The 20,001-nt window shown below is 35.8% G+C and overlaps 1 protein-coding gene across 1 annotated transcript in view; it reads right to left on the bottom strand.

The window, feature by feature from the left end:
* Positions 1 to 20,001, bottom strand: part of ATM (ATM serine/threonine kinase) — a 56,626-nt gene that overhangs the window by 13,340 nt on the left and 23,285 nt on the right. Inside the window, exons 31-49 of the mRNA XM_077781347.1 lie at positions 19,506 to 19,670; positions 19,117 to 19,249; positions 17,119 to 17,214; positions 16,233 to 16,404; positions 15,708 to 15,849; positions 14,901 to 15,077; positions 14,374 to 14,542; positions 11,783 to 11,870; positions 11,271 to 11,426; positions 10,392 to 10,500; positions 9,581 to 9,669; positions 9,383 to 9,485; positions 8,110 to 8,258; positions 7,023 to 7,127; positions 6,391 to 6,510; positions 5,275 to 5,509; positions 3,779 to 3,946; positions 1,796 to 1,915; positions 227 to 444 (exon numbers count right to left, since the gene is read on the bottom strand). Coding sequence (XP_077637473.1) covers positions 227 to 444; positions 1,796 to 1,915; positions 3,779 to 3,946; positions 5,275 to 5,509; positions 6,391 to 6,510; positions 7,023 to 7,127; positions 8,110 to 8,258; positions 9,383 to 9,485; positions 9,581 to 9,669; positions 10,392 to 10,500; positions 11,271 to 11,426; positions 11,783 to 11,870; positions 14,374 to 14,542; positions 14,901 to 15,077; positions 15,708 to 15,849; positions 16,233 to 16,404; positions 17,119 to 17,214; positions 19,117 to 19,249; positions 19,506 to 19,670 — 2,714 coding nt within the window. The remainder of the gene's footprint in view (positions 1 to 226; positions 445 to 1,795; positions 1,916 to 3,778; positions 3,947 to 5,274; positions 5,510 to 6,390; positions 6,511 to 7,022; positions 7,128 to 8,109; positions 8,259 to 9,382; positions 9,486 to 9,580; positions 9,670 to 10,391; positions 10,501 to 11,270; positions 11,427 to 11,782; positions 11,871 to 14,373; positions 14,543 to 14,900; positions 15,078 to 15,707; positions 15,850 to 16,232; positions 16,405 to 17,118; positions 17,215 to 19,116; positions 19,250 to 19,505; positions 19,671 to 20,001) is intronic.

Here is a 20,001-nt window from a genome sequence, read left to right as displayed (position 1 = left end):
CACGATCATCCACACTGTGTCCTTGGCTTAGTTTTGGCCCACACTATCCAGCACACACCTAGGCCATGTCCAGGCACAGTTCAGAAACCATTCACAATAAGCCACTGCTTTGTGGAGAAGGGAAAATACAGCTGTAGAGATGTGACCCACTCTGCACCTGCTGCCCAGAGGGTACAGCTGGAGCCTGTGACAGCTCCATAGTATCCACTCTCCATGTAATGCTCACCTGTTGGTCTGAACTCTACGCTCCCTGATCAGACCGACTTCCTCCTTGGCCTTCTTCAGCAACGCCTGTTTATTTTCAAACTCTGAGGATTTCATGTAATTCTCAATTCGCTGGTACTGATTATCAGAGAAACGAGCCAAGGAGAGGAAAGCCTTCATCTTTCCTTTCTTCAGCTCATCACTGCTGTCACCAGTGTGGCTTGCAGCAATTTCCACAGCCTAAAGAGGAAGTTAAAATAATGGTAAGATCAATAATCAGATAAATAGTGCTTCATAAAACTTGAAACTATTCTCACAGAAAAACAGAATGGTTGAGGCTGGAAAGGACTTAGGGAGCTCATCTTGTTCAACTCCCTCCCTGCTCAGGCACGACCATCTGCTTGATTAGATTATTTAATATTGCCTGTGATGGAATAAATATGCATACAACATGACTATAACAGGCTGAATATTTTTCTAAGTTAATTTAATCTTTGAGAAATGTTTCAGTGTAACCTTTCAAAAGAGATTATCCTGTATGAAACAGCTTTAATAGCCATACAGGAATTTTCCATGCTTATCTATCTTTTACAGTAACGAGCCATGAAGTTTTAAAATAATCTTAAAGCCTTGTATAATAAGATGGTGAGAGAAAAAAATAGAAGACAGTCCAAAAAATGCCAAAAGTAAAGGAAATTATATATGAAATTCATGGATTCAAATAATCAAGAGTGAAGAAAGCACAGAGATAGCAACAGAGAAAGGCAGCTATGTTGATTTTCACAAATTCGCATGAAATAAAGAAATGTGGAGGTGGCAAATATTTATACAAGTATTTCTATTATTGGCTAGAAGTTTAAAACTAAAAAATTAAAGAAATTTGAAACACTAGATCAAGACTTTGCAGCATCTCAGGGGTGACCTTATCACTGTCTACAACTGCCTGAAAGGAGGGTGTAGCCAGGTCAGGCTCTTCTCCCAGGTAATAAGCGGTAGGACAAGAGGACATGACCTTAACCTTAAGCTGCACCAGGAGAGGCTCAGGTTGGACATTAGGAAGAATTTCTTCACAGGAGTGATCAGACACTGGAGTGGGCTGTCCAGGGATGGTGGTGGAGTCACCATCCCAAGGATGAGTTTAAGGAAAGACTGGATGTGGCACTCAGTGCCATAGTCTGGTTGATGTGGTGGTGCTGGGTCACAGGTTGGACTCCAGGATCTCAGAGGTGTTTTTTCCAACTTGTTTGATTCTGTGATTCTCTGAAATACAATGGCTGTACTGAAAAGCTGGTGAGTGAATAATCTCTCCTGAGAAGGAAGAGTCAGGGATAGGGAACAGGAGAGGGAAACTAGACTAGCAGTTGTAATCACTGCCCTTCTAAGCCAATAAAAGACATTTCACTGTGATTCTGAGCATTTAACAAGATTACAGTGTTACATAATACAATGTGAAACCATAATATTTATATAAGAAACCATATTTTCAATACAGAAAAATAAAGACTGCACTGAAAAACCTGCTTGACATTTTAACACTGTATTTTAACACAGCATTATCTCACAGATTGTATATTTCAAAGATTAGATGCACCTTTTCTAAGTATTTCTGCATGATGACTGTAGGGTTTTCCAAGCATGTTTCTGCTAACCAGGTTCCGCAGAGCCTCAGGCACTCTGTATACATCAATTTCAGGTGAGGATCATTCTCGACCTTTGAAAAAGCAAGTTTTGGGAAAAAAAAATATAGAGAAGGAGGCATCAAAACAAAAAATCTTTTACATATGAGGTAGGAAATTTCTAAAGCCTTTAAACCCTGAATAGAATTCAATCACTGAGGCATCCACATTCCATCCACATCTACAGTAGTCAATAACCTTAAATCTCATTCACATTCTACATAAGCCAAAAAGGAGAGTGCACATTTTAAAATACCTGATAGTTTGAACAATCAAAAGCAGAATAAACCAATGACAAAATGTAATAAAAAATTTAAAAACAGTTTATAAATATCCCCATTTAGTCTAGAGTACCATAGACAACTCCGTAGGTAATAGTCAGAAACCACAAAAACCATGTGTGATCATCAAATTCTTCAGACTGACTTCTACATGGAAACTTGATTAAAAGTGTTTTGAGAAGATGACAGAGCACATTTCCAAAGGACTCTTCCCCAGACTAGATGTTCAGCTTTAACTGTAGAGTAGGATAAGTTGGCAAAATACTTCTAATATAGGGTATATATTAAAGACCAAGATGGCAACATTGACTGTGAAATACGTATGTGAACATCATAGGCTGTGAAAACACAAATTCTCCTTACATAGACAGGGTAAATGTAAGGAAGGCTAAAAGTTTTGGAGGGCCTCATCAACTGATTCATGGAGAGATTACAAAAATCAGAAGAGCAGCAACTTTTGATTTTGCCCTGGTATGTATAGAGAACTTGGCCCAAAATAATTCAGCATTTCTGAAGCATGATATTCCTTAAGAACATACATGGATTCAAAGCAAATGGTTTATCCTTCAGCAATTCTCAAAGAATGCCATCTCAAGTGAACATAAAGGTTTGGACATAGAGGCTTTTTTACCGCAGTGGTACACACAGTAAAGTTCTAGTCAAGTATTTGTAGACCATATTTTAACAAACATCATCCTGAGGGATCCATAAAGGCTGGATTGATGGGCCAAGGCCAACTGCATGAAGTTCAGCAAGGTAAGTGCCAGATCACAACAATCCCAGGCAGTGGCTGGGAAGCTGCCTGGTGGAAAAGGACCTGGCTGTGCTGGTCAAGAGCAGCTGAACGTGCCCCAGGGTGTGCCCAGGTGTCCAAGGAGGCCGATGGCACCCTGGCCTGATCAGCACTGCTGTGCCAGCAGGAGCAGGGCAGTGACCGTCCCCCTGCACTCAGCACTGCTGAGGCCACACCTCCAACCCTGGGCTCAGTTCTGGGCCCCTCACTGCAAGAAAGACATTGAGGGGCTGGAGCGTGTCCAGAGAGGGGCAGCGGGGCTGGGGAAGGGGCTGGAGCACAAGGGCTGTGAGGAGCAGCTGAGGGAGCTGGGGGGGTCAGCCTGGAGGACAGGAGGCTCGGGGGGACCTCACTGCTCTCTGCAGCTGCCCAAAAGGAGGGTGCAGCCAGGTGGGGCTGATCTGTTCTCTCATGTAAAAAGCAGCAGGACAAGAGGAAATGGCCTCAAAATGCACCAGGGGAGGTTTAAATTGGATATTAATCACTAAAAGGATTGTCAAGCATTGAAACAGGCTGCCCAAGGAAGTGGTGGACTCACCCTTCCTATTTAAAAGGGATTTGAAAGACATGTGGTGTTTAGGTTTAGTGCTGGACTATTAATAATGAATTCTTACATTTGCCAGTCCTACAGACTCACTTTGAAAACCTCTACCAAGATTTGCTAATACAGTTTTTTTTTTCCTTTCAGACATTTTGAGAGTACAAACCAGATTTAGTATTTAATACTGCAGACAGGCTTTTAATTTTCTTCTATGAGAAAACTTCTGAAAGTGGAATTAGGATCTTAAATATTCCCATAAATTTATACATTATGTAACACATACCTGAAACCAATCTGCATCTAATTTTTTTATCATTGTTTTAAGTATATTCAGTGCAAGACTCTCTTCCTTTTTAGCCCAGAAAACCTGAGCTTCTTCAAGTTGCCATTCAGAAACTCCATTTCCATTTGGATTGTGTTGTTTGATTTGAAACATAGCTCTTTCCGGAAGCTGAAATTGAAAAAAACAATAATGAACAATTCTTCAAGTAAAATATCTGTATCTCACAGCAAGTTTTTATTTTAGACTCTCTCTCCATTTTCTGTATTTGTGTGCCATAGTCTGCCCATCCAAATAAAAAATTTATTTGCAGTAAAGATGTGAAATTATTTTTCTATATACTTGCAGAAATCCTGATTTGCAACAAAAATAGACTGGAATCAAATCTCACAAACTCTAAAATAAAGTACCTATATTTAACATTTTAAATTGGAGGTAGAGAAATTCTATAATCAGTACCTACTGAAAAATGGATTTATAGCTTAACAATTACTATTACATTATTACATGCATTATTACAGATTACAGAAAAATAATTTTAAAAATGACACCACCATATACTAATTCTCCAGCATGCCTACATCTTCACACATATCACTGGTAAAGTACGATCCTCACTACTTAGTATCACTCTGACAGCACAAGGAGCAAGCTGTGCTTTTAACAAAATTGAGGCTCTTACAGGAGACTCACTGCCACAGGCATCAGACAAAAATATCTGAAATCATTCTCCCAAACAGCTTCAGAGGCACTGAATAAAGTGTCTCTGCAAATACATGAAATCAAAGACAGCACTGTTCTACTGAAATCATCCCTATTCAAAAAAGAGTTAGAACATTCCTGAAATCAAAGTTTAATTTAGTTTTGCATGTGTGAAGTGTTAAACACCTTTCTAGGTTCTGTATTTAGCTGGAACTATTTTCTGTAGGGATCCTTGGAGGATACTGTTGCTCTGTAAATTCTTGCAGCGTAACTCATCCAGATGCATCACCTAGAACAAACCAAGGCTGACTCTGGAACTTTAAAGCATCAGCAACTGAAAAATCCACTGATAGTGCAAATCCCAGAAAGTCATTCACAGAAACAGATTTACCACAGTGCAATGTTTTGAGAGTACGAAACTTTGAAGACAACACTAAATACAGAGATGCAATGAAGTTATCTCTGCAGTTTACCCTACAACATATGATGCAAGTGAAAGTTGGATATGTAAAACTGCACCAAAATGAGAAACACAGCTAGAAGAGCATTTTTCCCTAAAAATGTCATTTTTCTATTATCTACCTCATTCAGTAGCTTACACTTATGAACAAAATTCAAAAAAACATGCCCATAAATACAATTTATTAATAAATTCTATATAATTTTAGTCTCAGATTAATTGATTTATTGAATAAACATAGAATACAGTCAATCATTAGTGCTGTTAAAAAATGAAGTTCTTTTATAAACTAAAAAAACCTAAACATCTGTTTCTGATCTTTCCTGAAATTTGTTACCTGAGTATTTTTAGCAATTCTTGCCAATCTAGAGAGCTCCACTAGATGCTTGGTCAAGAGGTCTTTAATACATTCTCTTTTAGTGTTTTCACTCTCCTTTTCAAGCAAGATTTCCAAAATTACAGTGCGCAGAGCCATGACAGGTTCCTGGAAATGGAAGTCGCTGTCTTTGAGAAGCTGGGACTGTCTCTGCCATTTCAAGTAAACATCATTCAGTTGTTGAGCAGTAACAGATCTGCAATTGTTCCCAAAAGAAAAAAGACTTGTTATTAATTCTCACTAAATATCAGTGAAATACAAGATGAGTAAAAAGTAAACTGCTGTTCAAAATCTACACTTCAAGAAATAGACATAAAACCCTACTGGTTACCATACGCAGACTAAACTGGAAACCTACCAGTTTTAATAAACATGAAGTACAACAACACTGAGAACTACTCCTTTGTAAATATTCTTGATTAAGCATCAAAAACTTCTGTTAAAGGTCCATCAGCAAAGGGAATCGCACTCAAACAAAGGGCTGCTGAAAAGACTCTAGGGTGACTATTAGCTACCAAACGGACAGAACTATAGCAGAAAAAATTCACTGTTAATAGCACTACAGACATAAATACCCTCCTGTGATTAAAAAGCAACCTTAAGAATTTATAATTTTTAAGAATACTGATGGTAATAGAGGTCCATGAAGAAAATTATTCAAACTGAAACAGCTTTCAGTAAAGCTACAGATGTCACCAGGGAAATGGAAAACAGTTTTAGAAAAGAAACCAGAAGAGGAGGACTCAGTGACCTGAGTAAACCAGAAGCTAGGGGAGATGACTACTGCCTCGGAGTATGAGGAAACTCAATATAAAGGAAAGCAAACAATTATTTAAAACACTATATTGGCATGATATCAAATAACTCAAACTAGACTGCAAATTAAGCCTGTCTGGAAATAAAGAGAATCTAAAATTGTCTTCATGTAGTGAAGCTAAAATCCTTGTCATTTTCAATATGAAGTTTGAGATGTTGATGAATAAAATCTGTTGTGGTCATTTCAAGTTTTGGGCTATGCTTGATTACTAAGAATCCTGAAAACTGAGGAAATGGTCTGAAACAATCTCAAGAAATCACCTGGAGAACAGCAGACCTGCATTTTCCAACTCTCCAATTAGCTGTAGTCTGCAAAGGGTTGGGTATAATGAATAAACAGACTCAAGACTGCCCTTGCACAGCTCTTCTACTTCATTCACCCTATGGATTTAACAGAAAAATAGTAGATTATTTTTATTTAATATCAGCAAGTAATTCCAAATACTCATAACATAGTTTCCATACAGTGAACAGAATTTAAACAACAAAACTCTTCAGTCTAGAGTTACTGTGTATTACCATTCAAATTCAAAAAAATTAAGTTTGTCAATAAACGAAAACACAGTAAGGACACAGAAACTCCAAAATCGATGTGATAGCTCAGCTAAAGAAGAGCACTCAGCAATGGAATCCACTTAAGAGGTCCACAAAGTAAGGCGTGTGTACAGGAAATGTATCTTCAATTAGCACACAAATCACATATGCACAGATGACAAACTGAAGATAAAAAAACACAGAGCTGCAGTCTGGAAGTAGTTTTTATCCTGTGCATGAGTCTTTATTTGAACCCATAAAACCCCCTGATAGTCTTTCATACATAACCTGTAACTACAAACAATACATTTTGTACATCTCACTTTCTAACATCACAGTATTTGCATACAATTTGTTACCTGGCATCTTTAAGACTGTCATGGAAAGCAGAGAATTCCTTATCTCGTAGAGACTGAAGAGCATCATACAGTGATTCATGGTAGCCTGGAAATCCTGCTTCATCTCTAACAAATAAAACAAAAGTTAACATAGAATAAAATGAAAACCATATTTCTCTATAAAGAAGTCAATTTTGTCTTTGAAACAAATATTTTTAGTTGCACATTTTCTGCTGTTAGATAGGTTGCTGTTTTGCACAATAAAAACAATCACACAATGCTTTACATTTAAATTAATTTAATGTTTTTATAAATTCCAGCTGTTCTTGTTATAGCTCACCTATACAAAGTTTGTTCTGATCATGGCATGGCATATGCCCTTCAACAGGCCAGTGTCTAAACAATGACCTTAAGATCGTGAGGAGAAGAGAACAAGCACACAAAGAGTTTGTTCCCCATCCTGCTGTAAGAGTTTTAGGAGAAAAATTCTCCTGACTACTAAAAATAGATGTAGGAATTACTGAAGATCCCATCATGTGACTTTTTTTGCTTTTGCCAAAACATAGTGAGTCTATTCTGTATTCCTCCTAAACTTGCAATGATGCAGCTGTACTAAGGAAGGACAGAGTTCACACTAGATCCTGGTCAGCCATAACCAATAACTGCTGTCATGCATCCTGCAGTATCCTCTCTCCGAGACATTACTCCTTGTGGGGGAGTAGCCATGAATCAATACTGGTGTTTGCTTATCCAGGACTTGATAACCTCTCATGGCTTACTAAGTAATATTTTCCCTATTTTCTTATAAATTAAATACTAAAAGCTCTCTCTATACCTCTCTTGTACTTAAGATACAACTATTATATGAGTCAAAAATGGAAAATTTCAGTTTAGCGTTACGAACAATCCTGTGTACAGTTTCCCAGGAAGACAAAAAGCATTCAAACCAGACAAGTCTAAGTGAAAAACACTGCTTTTCAATTCAGTGATTAAGATGAATTAAGTGACCTGCTTCACAGAAACTATATTCTAATTTTGTCTTTTCTTGCTTGGATCTGACCCTACTGCCTTTTGCCTAAAGAACTAGCAAAAAGATAAGGTGGTTTACTTGACAGAAGAGATGTGGCTCCACTGCATATTCCTCCATGCTGCCTGATAGCGTATTTCCTGGAGTTCTGCACACCACTCACTGTTTTCATGTTCCAGCCCTTTTAAGTACATGGAAAGAGTGTGGCAAAGCCCAAAATTCTGCAAAGCCTGGAATCAAGAAAATGACTCAAAATTGATTTTCCTCCTTTATTAAACTGAATTGGTATTTTTTAACGGCTTTGTTTACTATTGGAAGCAAAGAACCCTTTGCAGGAAAGATAGGATCATAACTATTTCTAAACATTACATGTAAAATGAAAACTTTTTAATAAGACTACCAATCACACTATTGACATCTGCAACTCCAGGAAAATGGTTTTAGCCACCACTTTGGCTGGCATTCTTTGAAATAAATTTTCACATTAACATTTCACATTAACTAATAAATTTTCAAATTAACTATCAGCACACATTTCTCCAGGCCAACATTCCTGGGTGGTAAGTCAAAATGAATTTTACTTCTTAATGAACCATTTCTCCTGATGAGGATTTGAAAAGATTTTCTGTAATTTCTATGTTTGAAGGCCATAATGTCTTTATGATTGTGACCTATTAATCCGGTTACATGTCAAGCCAGTATGAAGGAAAAACACAATGGAATTTTAACAGTGATACTAAATAATTTGTGGTAAGAAAGTAAAAGTACCATAGTGAACTTAAATGAGAGGAAACATATTCTACATATGAATACATATGTAGAATATGAATACATATTCTACATATGAATATTAAACATATTCATACATATTCAGTGCTACATTATTATACAACTGGTATTAACATTTTTAGGCTAAGAAAGCAACGCATTTTAAGGGTTCAAAATAACACAAATTCTTTTTATCTACTGTATCAGAAAAACTACGGCTTCATAATGGAGAAGTTTAAAGAATGATATAGCAAAAACAACCAATTGCATTACTTTCTATATCCTGTCATTTTAGAAGCTGGCCAAAATCTGGAATAATATTGAATATAATTATTTTTAAGTATTTCACACAATTCATTACCCATGATGGGTATTATGGGTGAGAGACAAGAGGACCAAGAATCTTAATGTTTTCAGAACAAATACTGAGTTGTCTTATATTACACAGTTTAGATGCCTATGACAATAGGCTAGACTTAATGAACAAAGAGATCACTTTCCTAAAACTATTTTAGACTCACTACAAATGACTCAATATGATGAATATCACTTCTTACACTCATTTCCTCTTATAAAATAGTATTACCTCTATTATTCCTGCCTGGCGAGTAGATGGAGAGAGGCTTGTCTCAAGGTCATATGTTACAAGGGCTTTCTCCCATACTGCTTCATGCTCATATGTTCTTATCCTGTTGTAAGTGAAAAAGAAGTTTTCAGTTTAAGTTCCTTACTAGTAAATTAAAGCAATGCCTTTAAAGAACATAGGAACATGAATAAATTATACCGTGCCAATGGCTGCAACATTCTTCCTCCACCACAGCCATAAAGGCTGTCAGGTTCTCCAATGCTTCTATAGATGTCCATGAGAACATCCTGGAACATGCACCACAAAACAAAGAACTATTATTTTGGAACCAGCTCAAGTTAGTTTTACATAAAGCATATCAGTTTATAAATGTTTTTACAGGTAACATAATTGCTTAATCTTCCTTTATGAGCTTGCTATCATGACTGGGAAAAAAAGTGACGCAGTCTAGCCAAACTCTTCAGGCCTACTTATAATGCTAATTTATTTTTTAAAGATCTAGAGCTGGACCTTAGGTGGGCTAGTTGAAAAGTAAAAGGCAATAGTAGTAAATGAGCATTAGCTACACCAATTAAGCAATGCATTAAGTCATACAAGCGTAGTTCTGGAATAACGAACTATGGAAAGAAGTTAACTTAGAAAAGACTACTGGATCAGATTTGATATATCAAATAAACCCGAAGGAGGTAATACTACTTTGGTTTACTTTGGTTTTGATAATTACAACTCCTACATCACTTGCTGATTTTTAGTGAATATATATCTGTGACAAAACAAACTGAAAAATATTTGGCTGGCTACCACCCTGAATTCAGTTATTTTGGGAAACAAAGACTCAATTTAATTTGTCTGTAAAGCAACTGAATTAACTTTGAATTAAAGTATGAGGAGGACTTTAAAACACATTTTTAAAATTCCATTAGATCTACCCTCGTCTAAGATGAAACCTATTGTTAATTGTAGTTATACGAGATGGTTTGCATTCAGATTAGGAAGCACACACAAGTACCTGCAAACTTAGGCCAGTTTCTTCTTTACTTTTCTCATTCAAAGTAGTAATAGGTGTTCTTTGACTTTCCTCTTCAAATGTCAAACGCTTAGCTGCTTTAAAAGAAGATCTAAAAGAAATGTTTCAATATGCAATTTCATATAGAGAACTAAAGAAATTCTGAGACAACACTCAAGAAAAAAGGGGCACAAACAATAAATGCAAGACTGCCATAATCCCAGGTTATTCAGTATGGCTCATCAGAATGAGGAAGTGATTAGTTGAGCTGGGAATATCAACATCAAGGAGTTTAACACCAAGGAGTTTTTTTGGAGAACCCCCCTACACACACCTTGTAATTTCTAATATTTTATAAATCAAATTATTTTTGTGAATGCCTGAAATGTTCTTTCTCTGTGAAAGAATAAAAGCAGCTAGTTAATATATGTGCATATAACCAAACTTTTGTTGTATTTTCACTACCTGACAGTGGTTTGTCCCAAAACCTAAACTAGTTCCATATTTTGATCTTGCTAGACCAGAAAACAAAGATAATTGTCTGGTATGGAAGAAAGCTCCTACAAGGATAATTTAGCTGTATTCACAGAATTCTGGTCATCATTCTGGGGTTTACTTTCTCCCCTTTATTAACTTCTGGCTGTAATTTAACCAACAGCACTAAGAAAAGTTTCGGATTACAAGTCAACATGACACTGTTCTGAGGCTTGGATCGCATTCAGGAGTGGAAATATTTTCCATGTCCATATACACAGCTATGGAATATTTTTACAGCTCCCTTGACATTCCATATAACTAAAACCAAAACACTGTTGGGACTCACAAAACATGATTCATTTTACCAGAAATGTCAAGAAACCTCAAGAAGAGGTTTCCTCCTACCTTTCTTGCTGCTTGTCCCTATTTATCTTGTCTGCGTAGATTTCTGCGTAGAGCAAGGCTGTGAAGTGAGCAGCACAAGACTGTGCTGCTATAGCAACCTCCAGATAATTCAGATCTAGCCAGAAGCTGTCATCAAAAACTGTGCCTGAAACAGATCTGATTAAATAAAGACTTTAATACTGCTGTAACAGACCTTTTCTCTAGCATTAAACAAAATAAACCCAGTATTAACTACAAAGCTTTCAAAAGCCTAACTTTATCTTAGCTCCTGGAAAACCCATACCACAAGAAGTTTATCAGACAAAAAGGTTTTAGAAAACTCCTTCAGCACAGTTGGAACACTTTAAGGGTAGCCATATCACTTCTGTAACAAATACAAGGTCACTACTATATCTTGTCTTTTAACCAACATGTTCTCTACCATGTTCTTTTTTTTTAAAATCTAGAGCACCAAGAGATGTTTGAACAGTCACAATTAAATTAAGGCAACGTTTTGAAAAGCTTGGATTCACCTCTTTTGTCTTCTCAGGTAATCAACAACAGCAAGCATGGCTCTTCGAGATACTTTATCCAAGCTTCTAAAATTATGGGTTTCTTGATCTGGGATGTATATTTCAAAGGAAAGAATATAATGAACTTTTGTCATATCATATTCATTTACAAAATAAAAAAATCTATTTTGCAGGCAAGAAAATAACTAAAAACTTCCTTGAATTGCATTTCCAAAATTAAATTAACAGTTTGTCACAAAATGTATTTCTTCTCCTTACATGATGTTAGTGAGATTACAATAATTTGTACTTCAATTTGATGAAATTATCTTTGTATTATTAGTTTATGGATTCTATTTCTTCTTACGGAATTCAGAGATGAGCTAACATCACTGCAAAAAGCTCTGTAACAGACTTCTGCCATTAGGCTTCCACCATGTAATGTTATTCCAAAGTCATAGAAATTAAATTACCGCATTGCAGATTTTTTGTGTATGGCTACACAAAATCCCCTAACTTCCACATACAGGTACATACTTTAAAAGAATCTATGTTTCTATGTGTTGCTTCTTGATTTAAAAAAAAAAAAAATTCACACAGCTACAGGTTGTGCTCTGGTATTTGGGTTAATAATTTCTTCATTCCTCTGGTCATTTCTGAATTACCAATTGCAAGAAACAAGAAACAGGGAGCATGCAAGCAAAGGTTTGATTACTACTGCATTACAGTAAGGTGCAGTAGTAGCAATTTCCTCTAAAGAATGCAAAAGACACATTAAGAAAGTATCTTGGCATTTTTTCTGCTCCAACAAACAGAAATGGATGTGTTCATAAGCATTTAATTCTCCCATGTCTAACTGCTTGGGTTTTTCCCATTTGGATCCTGATGGATTGGAATGAAATCTATCTAGATTTTCTAGGAAGAGTTTTCTCCTTGTTCTCACAGGATAACAGTTTCTCGTTGAAGATGATTAAAATTTTTGCTTTGAATACTGATGTTCTATCACACCAATTTTGGAATTAACATATCTTTGCTCTGTTGGCTACTGTACCTCCAGTTTACCTGTAAACAATCTGTCATACAATGAGCTGTGTGCTGCTTCATGGTTTTGGGTATTTCTTTTGTTACCAGGACAGTTTTTCATCTGGAGAACTCCATTTAAAGCTTCTGTATTTCTTTCCCTTTTTTTATTTTTTATTTTTTTCATTTATTGCCTCAGTAAGATTCTCTGTGTAGAATTATTTTTTGGAATAATTTCTTCACAGAAGGGGTGATTAGACATTGGAATGAGTTCTCAGGGGGGTGGTGGAGTCACTGTCCCTGGAGGTGTTTAAGGAAAGTCTGGATGTGGCACTCAACGTCATGGTGCAGTCAATGCAGTAGTGTACAGCCACAGGCTGCAACTGAGGATCTCAGAGGTCTTCTCCAAACTAAGTGATTGTGGTTCTGTGAATCAGAGTGTTTGAAGGGGCCTCCATCACTGGTATTCTTGAACTAACTGCAAGTTTCTAGAACTTGGAAAAATTCCTTCATATTTTTATTAGAGCATTTTGGGTCACTCTGTACATCTGAGCATAAGATTGTGAGTTGTAGAAAGAGCCTGTTACCTGAATTCAAGAATGTAACTGTTCCAGTATTTCAGTCCAGGCTAATGAGCATCCAAGCAAGTACTTTAAAATACACCTAGCATTATTAGGGTTATTTACACCACTCTTAGGAAAAACTGCAATACTAAGGGTTCCCCTTCCTCTCTGGCAACCTGAAGCTTGCATGACTTGCCTGTAAAGAGACTGCAAGAGATTGTACACACTCTTTCCTTTGGTGATTTGTCACTGAAGAAGGGAGTTAGAAGATATAGCACAGTAGCTACTGCATCAAAAAAACCCAAACCAAATCAAACCAAAAAAACAAACCTACACTAATCTGAAGTTACTGTACTTATTTCAGCTCCTGAAAAAAGTGCATGTACAATGGTACATGCAGTGTCTAATAACAGTGTCGAACAACAAAGATCTTCCTTTTACACAGATTTCTGCTAACTTCAACCATAATCTAAATGCAAAGTACATGAACAGTTTGTTTAAACGGTGCTTTGCTTTAAAATGAACTTACTGACTTTATCATACTCTGGTGCAGTTCTTTTGGTTACAACTTCCTTTTATTTTGCTGGAATGGAACGGGTCTTCTGAATGTACAGGAAGACTATTATCAGTATAAGGCAGCAATTAAAGCAAGGGTTAGTTTTCTCCAAAGGGAAAATTCAGGTGAAAACTGTTTTTTATTGCTTTTGTTTGAGTAAGAGAGGAATTTAACTGCCAATTAGTAATTTTAAAAGACAGTCCATGACTCAGTCTTGCAGCACTTGACATTGGATAGCATCTGAATTCAGCAAGTGCTGAACATCATTCAGTTATGAATAAGAAAAGAAATTATACATTGGGTGCTGCCAATGAACAGCTTCAAAATTTCTGGTATCTCCATCGAAAAAGATCAGTTGGGCAGAAGCTTCTAAATTCTGCCTACAAGTGCACATCATACATTTGATATCATAAGATAGCTTTTTCACAACCAGAATTCCTCTTTTATCTGAAACGAAAATATTATGGCATTACCTGAATCAGAACTTGGAGTACATCTACTAGAAGAGGCAAATTTGCAACAGGCTGTAAAAAACTTCTGGATATGAAGTGACAAAAGATTTCTCCAAGATTCTTCTGAGTCATGAAGAAGAATATCATGAATCAAGTACGGAAGCAAAGTTTGACACAAGTCTGTTTTCACCTAGAAAATAATAATGCACAGCAGCTGTTAAGAAAGAAATGCTTTTTGGTTGTCTTTCTCAGGTTACAGCCTAATTCACAGCTGCTCAAACAAACGTGATGCTTGAGAAAGGACATAAAAACCACACAACAGGGCCATGCTGGCATTCACTTAAAGGAGCCATATAAAGTTCACCTATGTTTGCAATTATCTCTCAATTCTGTATTTTGAGAATATATTTTCTGAGTACCTGCAATATATGATCACAAAGGCCCTGAATTATTTAATAGCAGAAATAACTACTTGCTATCAAAGTGAGTAATCGTATTTTTTGTGCATCACAGCACACATACATGTACAAATGTATTATTTAGCTCACCTCACAGAGTGGCTTCATCAACTGGAGAACTTCATTTTTCACACCTCCACTGTCCAATATTGTACTAGTTAGGTGCTTGATCCAGGTCTCATGAGTTTCTCCCAGAGGAATCCACAGGTTTGTGTCATCCAGTGTTTCTGAAGAAGCCTCTGTATCATTAGCAGACACTACAAGACACTACAGGAAAATTACACATTTCAAATACAAAAAAAATTCCATGGCATTTAAAAAAACATACTGCAATGCACACTTTCAAACATATTAACTATTACTGGTCCTTCAGCTCATTAACAATATCAATTTTGTTCATGTAAATGTAAAGTTTTCCAAGGAAATCTGAAAGTATTAAAAATAAAATTTTACTGGTGACATCAACATGGTCACATTAGGCATCACGTTTAATTTACAAATAAAAAGATTGAAAATTAGGAAATGTCTGATTTATGCACTTTTAATTATGCACTATTTCTGAATTATTTTCCACCATTTTATGCATCAAGTAACACTGGAATCCTGAGAAAGCATTACATTGTCCATTAGGTAATCAAAAATTTTGTGTCTAAATGAAAGTACACACTTTCTAATGTTAAAACAGTAATTTCCAAAGTGAAGGGAAAGCTGCCACTGGTAAAACAGAAATGAGAAGCAGAGATACAAAAGCAATCAGATTTGCAAATATATTGATGCCAAATGTACCATTTATCAAAGCCTACCGCAAACATCTTTTCAAATTCACTTTTTAAAAAAGATAGATATTTCTTTTTCCTCTACTCCATGTGCCATGTATATAAGGTGTATCAGAAATACCTTTTTCCTAGATGTTCTGAAAGGCTGTAGATAGATTAACATGGGATCAGCTTTACTTTTATAAATTTCCCAAAATTCATTGCCAGACTTGGTGGCTAGTATGTTCTTCAAACAGGAAACAGCAGCAGCTCTAACACCAATACTGAAAAAAAGAACATACACAACATTGTTATCATTAATTTAATTCAGGTATTTGATTTTCAAAATCACCTTTGTAAATACACAAGATAAGTAATTCAACAATCTAGGGTGCCATTGCATATTTTCTTTCAGAACAAAGCCTGAGTATTTACTCCACAGCACTTGTATCCTCTACAGCACAGAGGAGACTCTCTGGCTTGCATCCTACTACAGAATTTCTAGGAAACATCCAAGATTGACTGACTAATTAATCTGAGCCTTGGAGAAGCATATGGCTGGTATTAAGAACACTTTCAGAGAGTTACTCTGAGGTGATCTGAACAATGTACAACTTAATGGTTCCTATTTTGCTTTTGAGTTAACTAAATAAATAAGTATACTCACCAATTATCTGTTAAAGCAGTGTTTATTTGAATTAACATTATGAAGACACACTGAAGTTTTCTATCTTCAAATAAACCTGCTGCTCTAGAATCCAGTGCATTTTCAGTACGCTGAAGAGCAGTGGTGGAGAAATCCATGGGACCTATTTCTCCCAAGCAACTTCCAACAGCCTCTGCAAATGCATGTCATTTTATAGTCTTTCTGTAGTCTCATACATACTAAAACAAGGTCTTACCCTACTTTTAGAACTGAGACTTTTATGGGGTAAAAAGCTGCAAATATTTATAAATAATCACTTAAGAAGCTTTATGATTAAAATTACACGTGAACAAATTTTGCAGCTTAAGACTCATAAATATTAGAGTTATGCTTTTAAACTCAATTTTCTAAGAGTGCCTATAGCTCTGGATTTTCCAGCTTGTATCAGATATGTCTCTTATGTTTGCTTCTGCCAGAAACTTGCAAATGGAAAAGGTCAGAATTACTAATTTTCAATCCCTAAAGGGTATGATAAATACAAACAGAAGCCTGTGTGAGTCCAAACAGTAGACTGCAAACTCAGTAAGAATTAATCTATGTTTTACATAAAAATGTGTATCAATGGTTGTCTCCTCATTTGCTTACCAGTATTTTATCAAAAGTATTTTATCAAAACACACAACTGAAAAAAAACTAAAAAAACAAAACTAAAAGTGATCTTGAAAATAATTTTTAACAAGGGATGTTAAATGTTCATTAGAAAAAAAAAAAAATGTATTTCCCTGCTCTTTCCTTCATACTTTGCAGATGAGTTGAAGTGGAAAGCACAGTGGGAAGTAACAACCACAGTTTCAGTATGGTGTTTACAATGACAGCCATAATTTACCTGTGGGTCTAATTAACTTACCCAGTACTGCTTTTTCTCCTGTATGGTTAACTGCCATCTTGGACAGCTGCAGTAAGCTCACTACCAATTTCACTATTACAGAATCTTCTGGCTTTTCTATCATTCAAAAAGAAAAATAGATGCCAAGCATGTCAGTATATTTGCAATAGAAGTTATTAGAAGAAAACATTGCTTCAGTGTCTTTTACCTACAAATGTCAATATGTATGTATCACTGATGTTGAAGCAAGATGGTATTAAACAGTACATCAGCTAAATTACTCATTTTTCTTATTCATCATGGCTTGGAAAAATGTCTGTGCATTTGAATAAGCCAAAGAATCCCCCAAACTAGAATGCACCTATGCTATTATTTTCAGTGTTTTGATGCAAAAATGATAATTAAATACATTAAATATTAGCATAAGTTGGTGTAAGAATACTATTTGAAATAGTGAAGTCATACTGTGTGGCTCCACTGACAGCCCTTAAGCTAATGTCATCATTCTGTTCTAAATCTGAACTCAAGAAATACCTCAAAATTAGGCTTTCTGTCAGTAATTTCTGAGAATTTGATTAGCTTTCAGTTCCCAAACTAACTTCACCAAATTATAAACTCTCAAGATGGGTACTTCCTTATATATTTACTCCCTGCCTGACGTCTTTTTTTAAAATAAACTTTCCAAACAAAATGGTCTAGGGAAAAATATGATGAATTGTCAGTGTAAGGCAGAAAAAAAAAATGAAAGTAATACTTCTAAAACAAGTACAGATTGGAGTAGAAATCTGGAATCAGACTTTATGCTTACCTTACATCTTTGGAAAAATGAATACATAGAAGTGCTTAACAGAATTTTAAGTGCTTAACAGAATTTTATTATAAGGCAAAAGCCCCATTAAGCTTGCCAGCCCATTTCCAGCAAAGCAAGAGAAAATACTTCTCAGGTTTTGCCTGAGCATATCTTCACACCTAATAACCTCTATAAAATATATCCAACTCCTTTTAAAGTCAGTTATTTTGTTAATCTTCATAGTAAGTAGTATTAAGTGCCATGGTGAATAGATTTTGAAGAAATTACATGGTTTCTCTTGTATAACTGCTCCCAGATTATTTAATCTGTTCTTGTACTGTGATAAAAGTGGTAAGCACGCCCTACTATGCTTCATCACTCTATTCACCAGTCCATACAGCTCTATCTATTCATATTCAATCTCTTTTCCAATCTCACAAGGCTCTTCTCTGATGGAAGCTGTTCCACACAAGCTTGTTGCAGTTTCACTACCTCTGTTCAAAGAGAGGTATCTGTAAAATGCTAAATGATACACAGGATGTGTGGGCCAAAATGCACTTGCACCGTGGCTTTACAACATTACAATTCCCCAGATTTTACTTTGTACTTGTTTACAATTAATCACATCATCTCTTTTTATCTTCCTGTCGTGCACACAAGCTGATGAAGACTTGATGTAGAGGAGAAAAGTGAAATGGTCTGGCACAATTATCTGAAAACCAAACTAGGAAGGAACTGAGTCTGGACTGAGGGGTGAAACACAACCCTGGCACGTGTCAAAATTCAACTAAACTAAATCCTACTATTTGTTCTGAGAGCTTTACTTTCTAACATGCCTTTAATAAACTGAAGCTTCATTTCATTTAAAAGAGGAGTAAAATTCCTATACAAGAAAACACATTAAGCAACCACAAATCAATGTACTTCTACATTATCGTGATCACTCACAATCATACATGACCCATGACAAATTCTTGAAGGGTATTTTATCCTCTCTGACATGTAACATCTCATTTACTTATTATTCAATTTGCTAAAGATATTTTTGATGCTTTTTGATACTTATGATTAAGAATTATAAATGTCAATCTACTCTGCGTGTCAAATTCTAATATGATTACATTGTTATACATACAAAAAAAATTCCATGTCAAATTAGAATAGGGTACATCATTAAACACCTAAAACCAGGTAGAAAAGAAATAAAACACATAATCAGATATCAATACCCTGGAAAATTTTCAGGAGATCCTTCATCTGATCTTTATACTGTTCCAACTTTTTGCGTAAATCATACAGTCCTTCAAGCCGTGTTAAGGGCAGTGAATCACAAACCCCAGCCGAGAGAAAGTGATTAATTTCCTGCAAAACAACACTGCATTAAGCACACATAGCACACAAATAAAGGCTTCAGGTAAAGAAGTGGCTCTAAGCAAGTTCACAATGTGGATGCAAAGTAAAAGTGGAGACCTACAAGTATTTTCATGGCTGAAACGAGCAATAAAAAGAATCCACGTCTCATTTAAACTGAAACTATAGTTAAGAAAATTAGTCCTCTGTGGAAAGTTTGCATTACAAAAAACACTATGCTGTGAGAAGTATTTTAAAATGCAATTACCTCCAAAAGAGAATATGGTCCTTTACTGTATTTTATTTTCTGTTGAGTTGCTCTCAAATCTTTAAAAGCTGGGTATTCAGGAAAAGGATCTAAGCACTTGATTGCTTGGTACAGACTTTCATTATCCTTATTATCTATCACCAGGTACTTCAATAATCCTAGGACCTGAACATAAAATGTAAATGAAAACCAAAAAAGATAGTGGAACATTTTTAAGCCATATTTCTTACTCAGGTTATAAAGTTTGTATTTCTCTAAGTTTCATAAAACTCGTAAGGTAATTTACTTACAATATTAAAAGTTGTAAGATGTTTAGAGGCTTGGGGAAATCACTATATTCTGAAATGGTGGGGCATTTTTGCTCTTCCTCCTCCCGAACAAAAATCAAAGCTTTTACTATCCCAGCCTGCTGTTTGGTTCTGTCTTTTGATGAAGCTGATTTCAAATGCTGGCCAATATATTTTCTGTGATAGTCACAATAATTTAACAACACACT

This window comes from Lonchura striata, chromosome 2, assembly GCF_046129695.1.
Source record: "Lonchura striata isolate bLonStr1 chromosome 2, bLonStr1.mat, whole genome shotgun sequence".
Classification (NCBI taxonomy): domain Eukaryota; kingdom Metazoa; phylum Chordata; class Aves; order Passeriformes; family Estrildidae; genus Lonchura; species Lonchura striata.
This window is presented reverse-complemented; position numbering and strand designations above follow the sequence as displayed.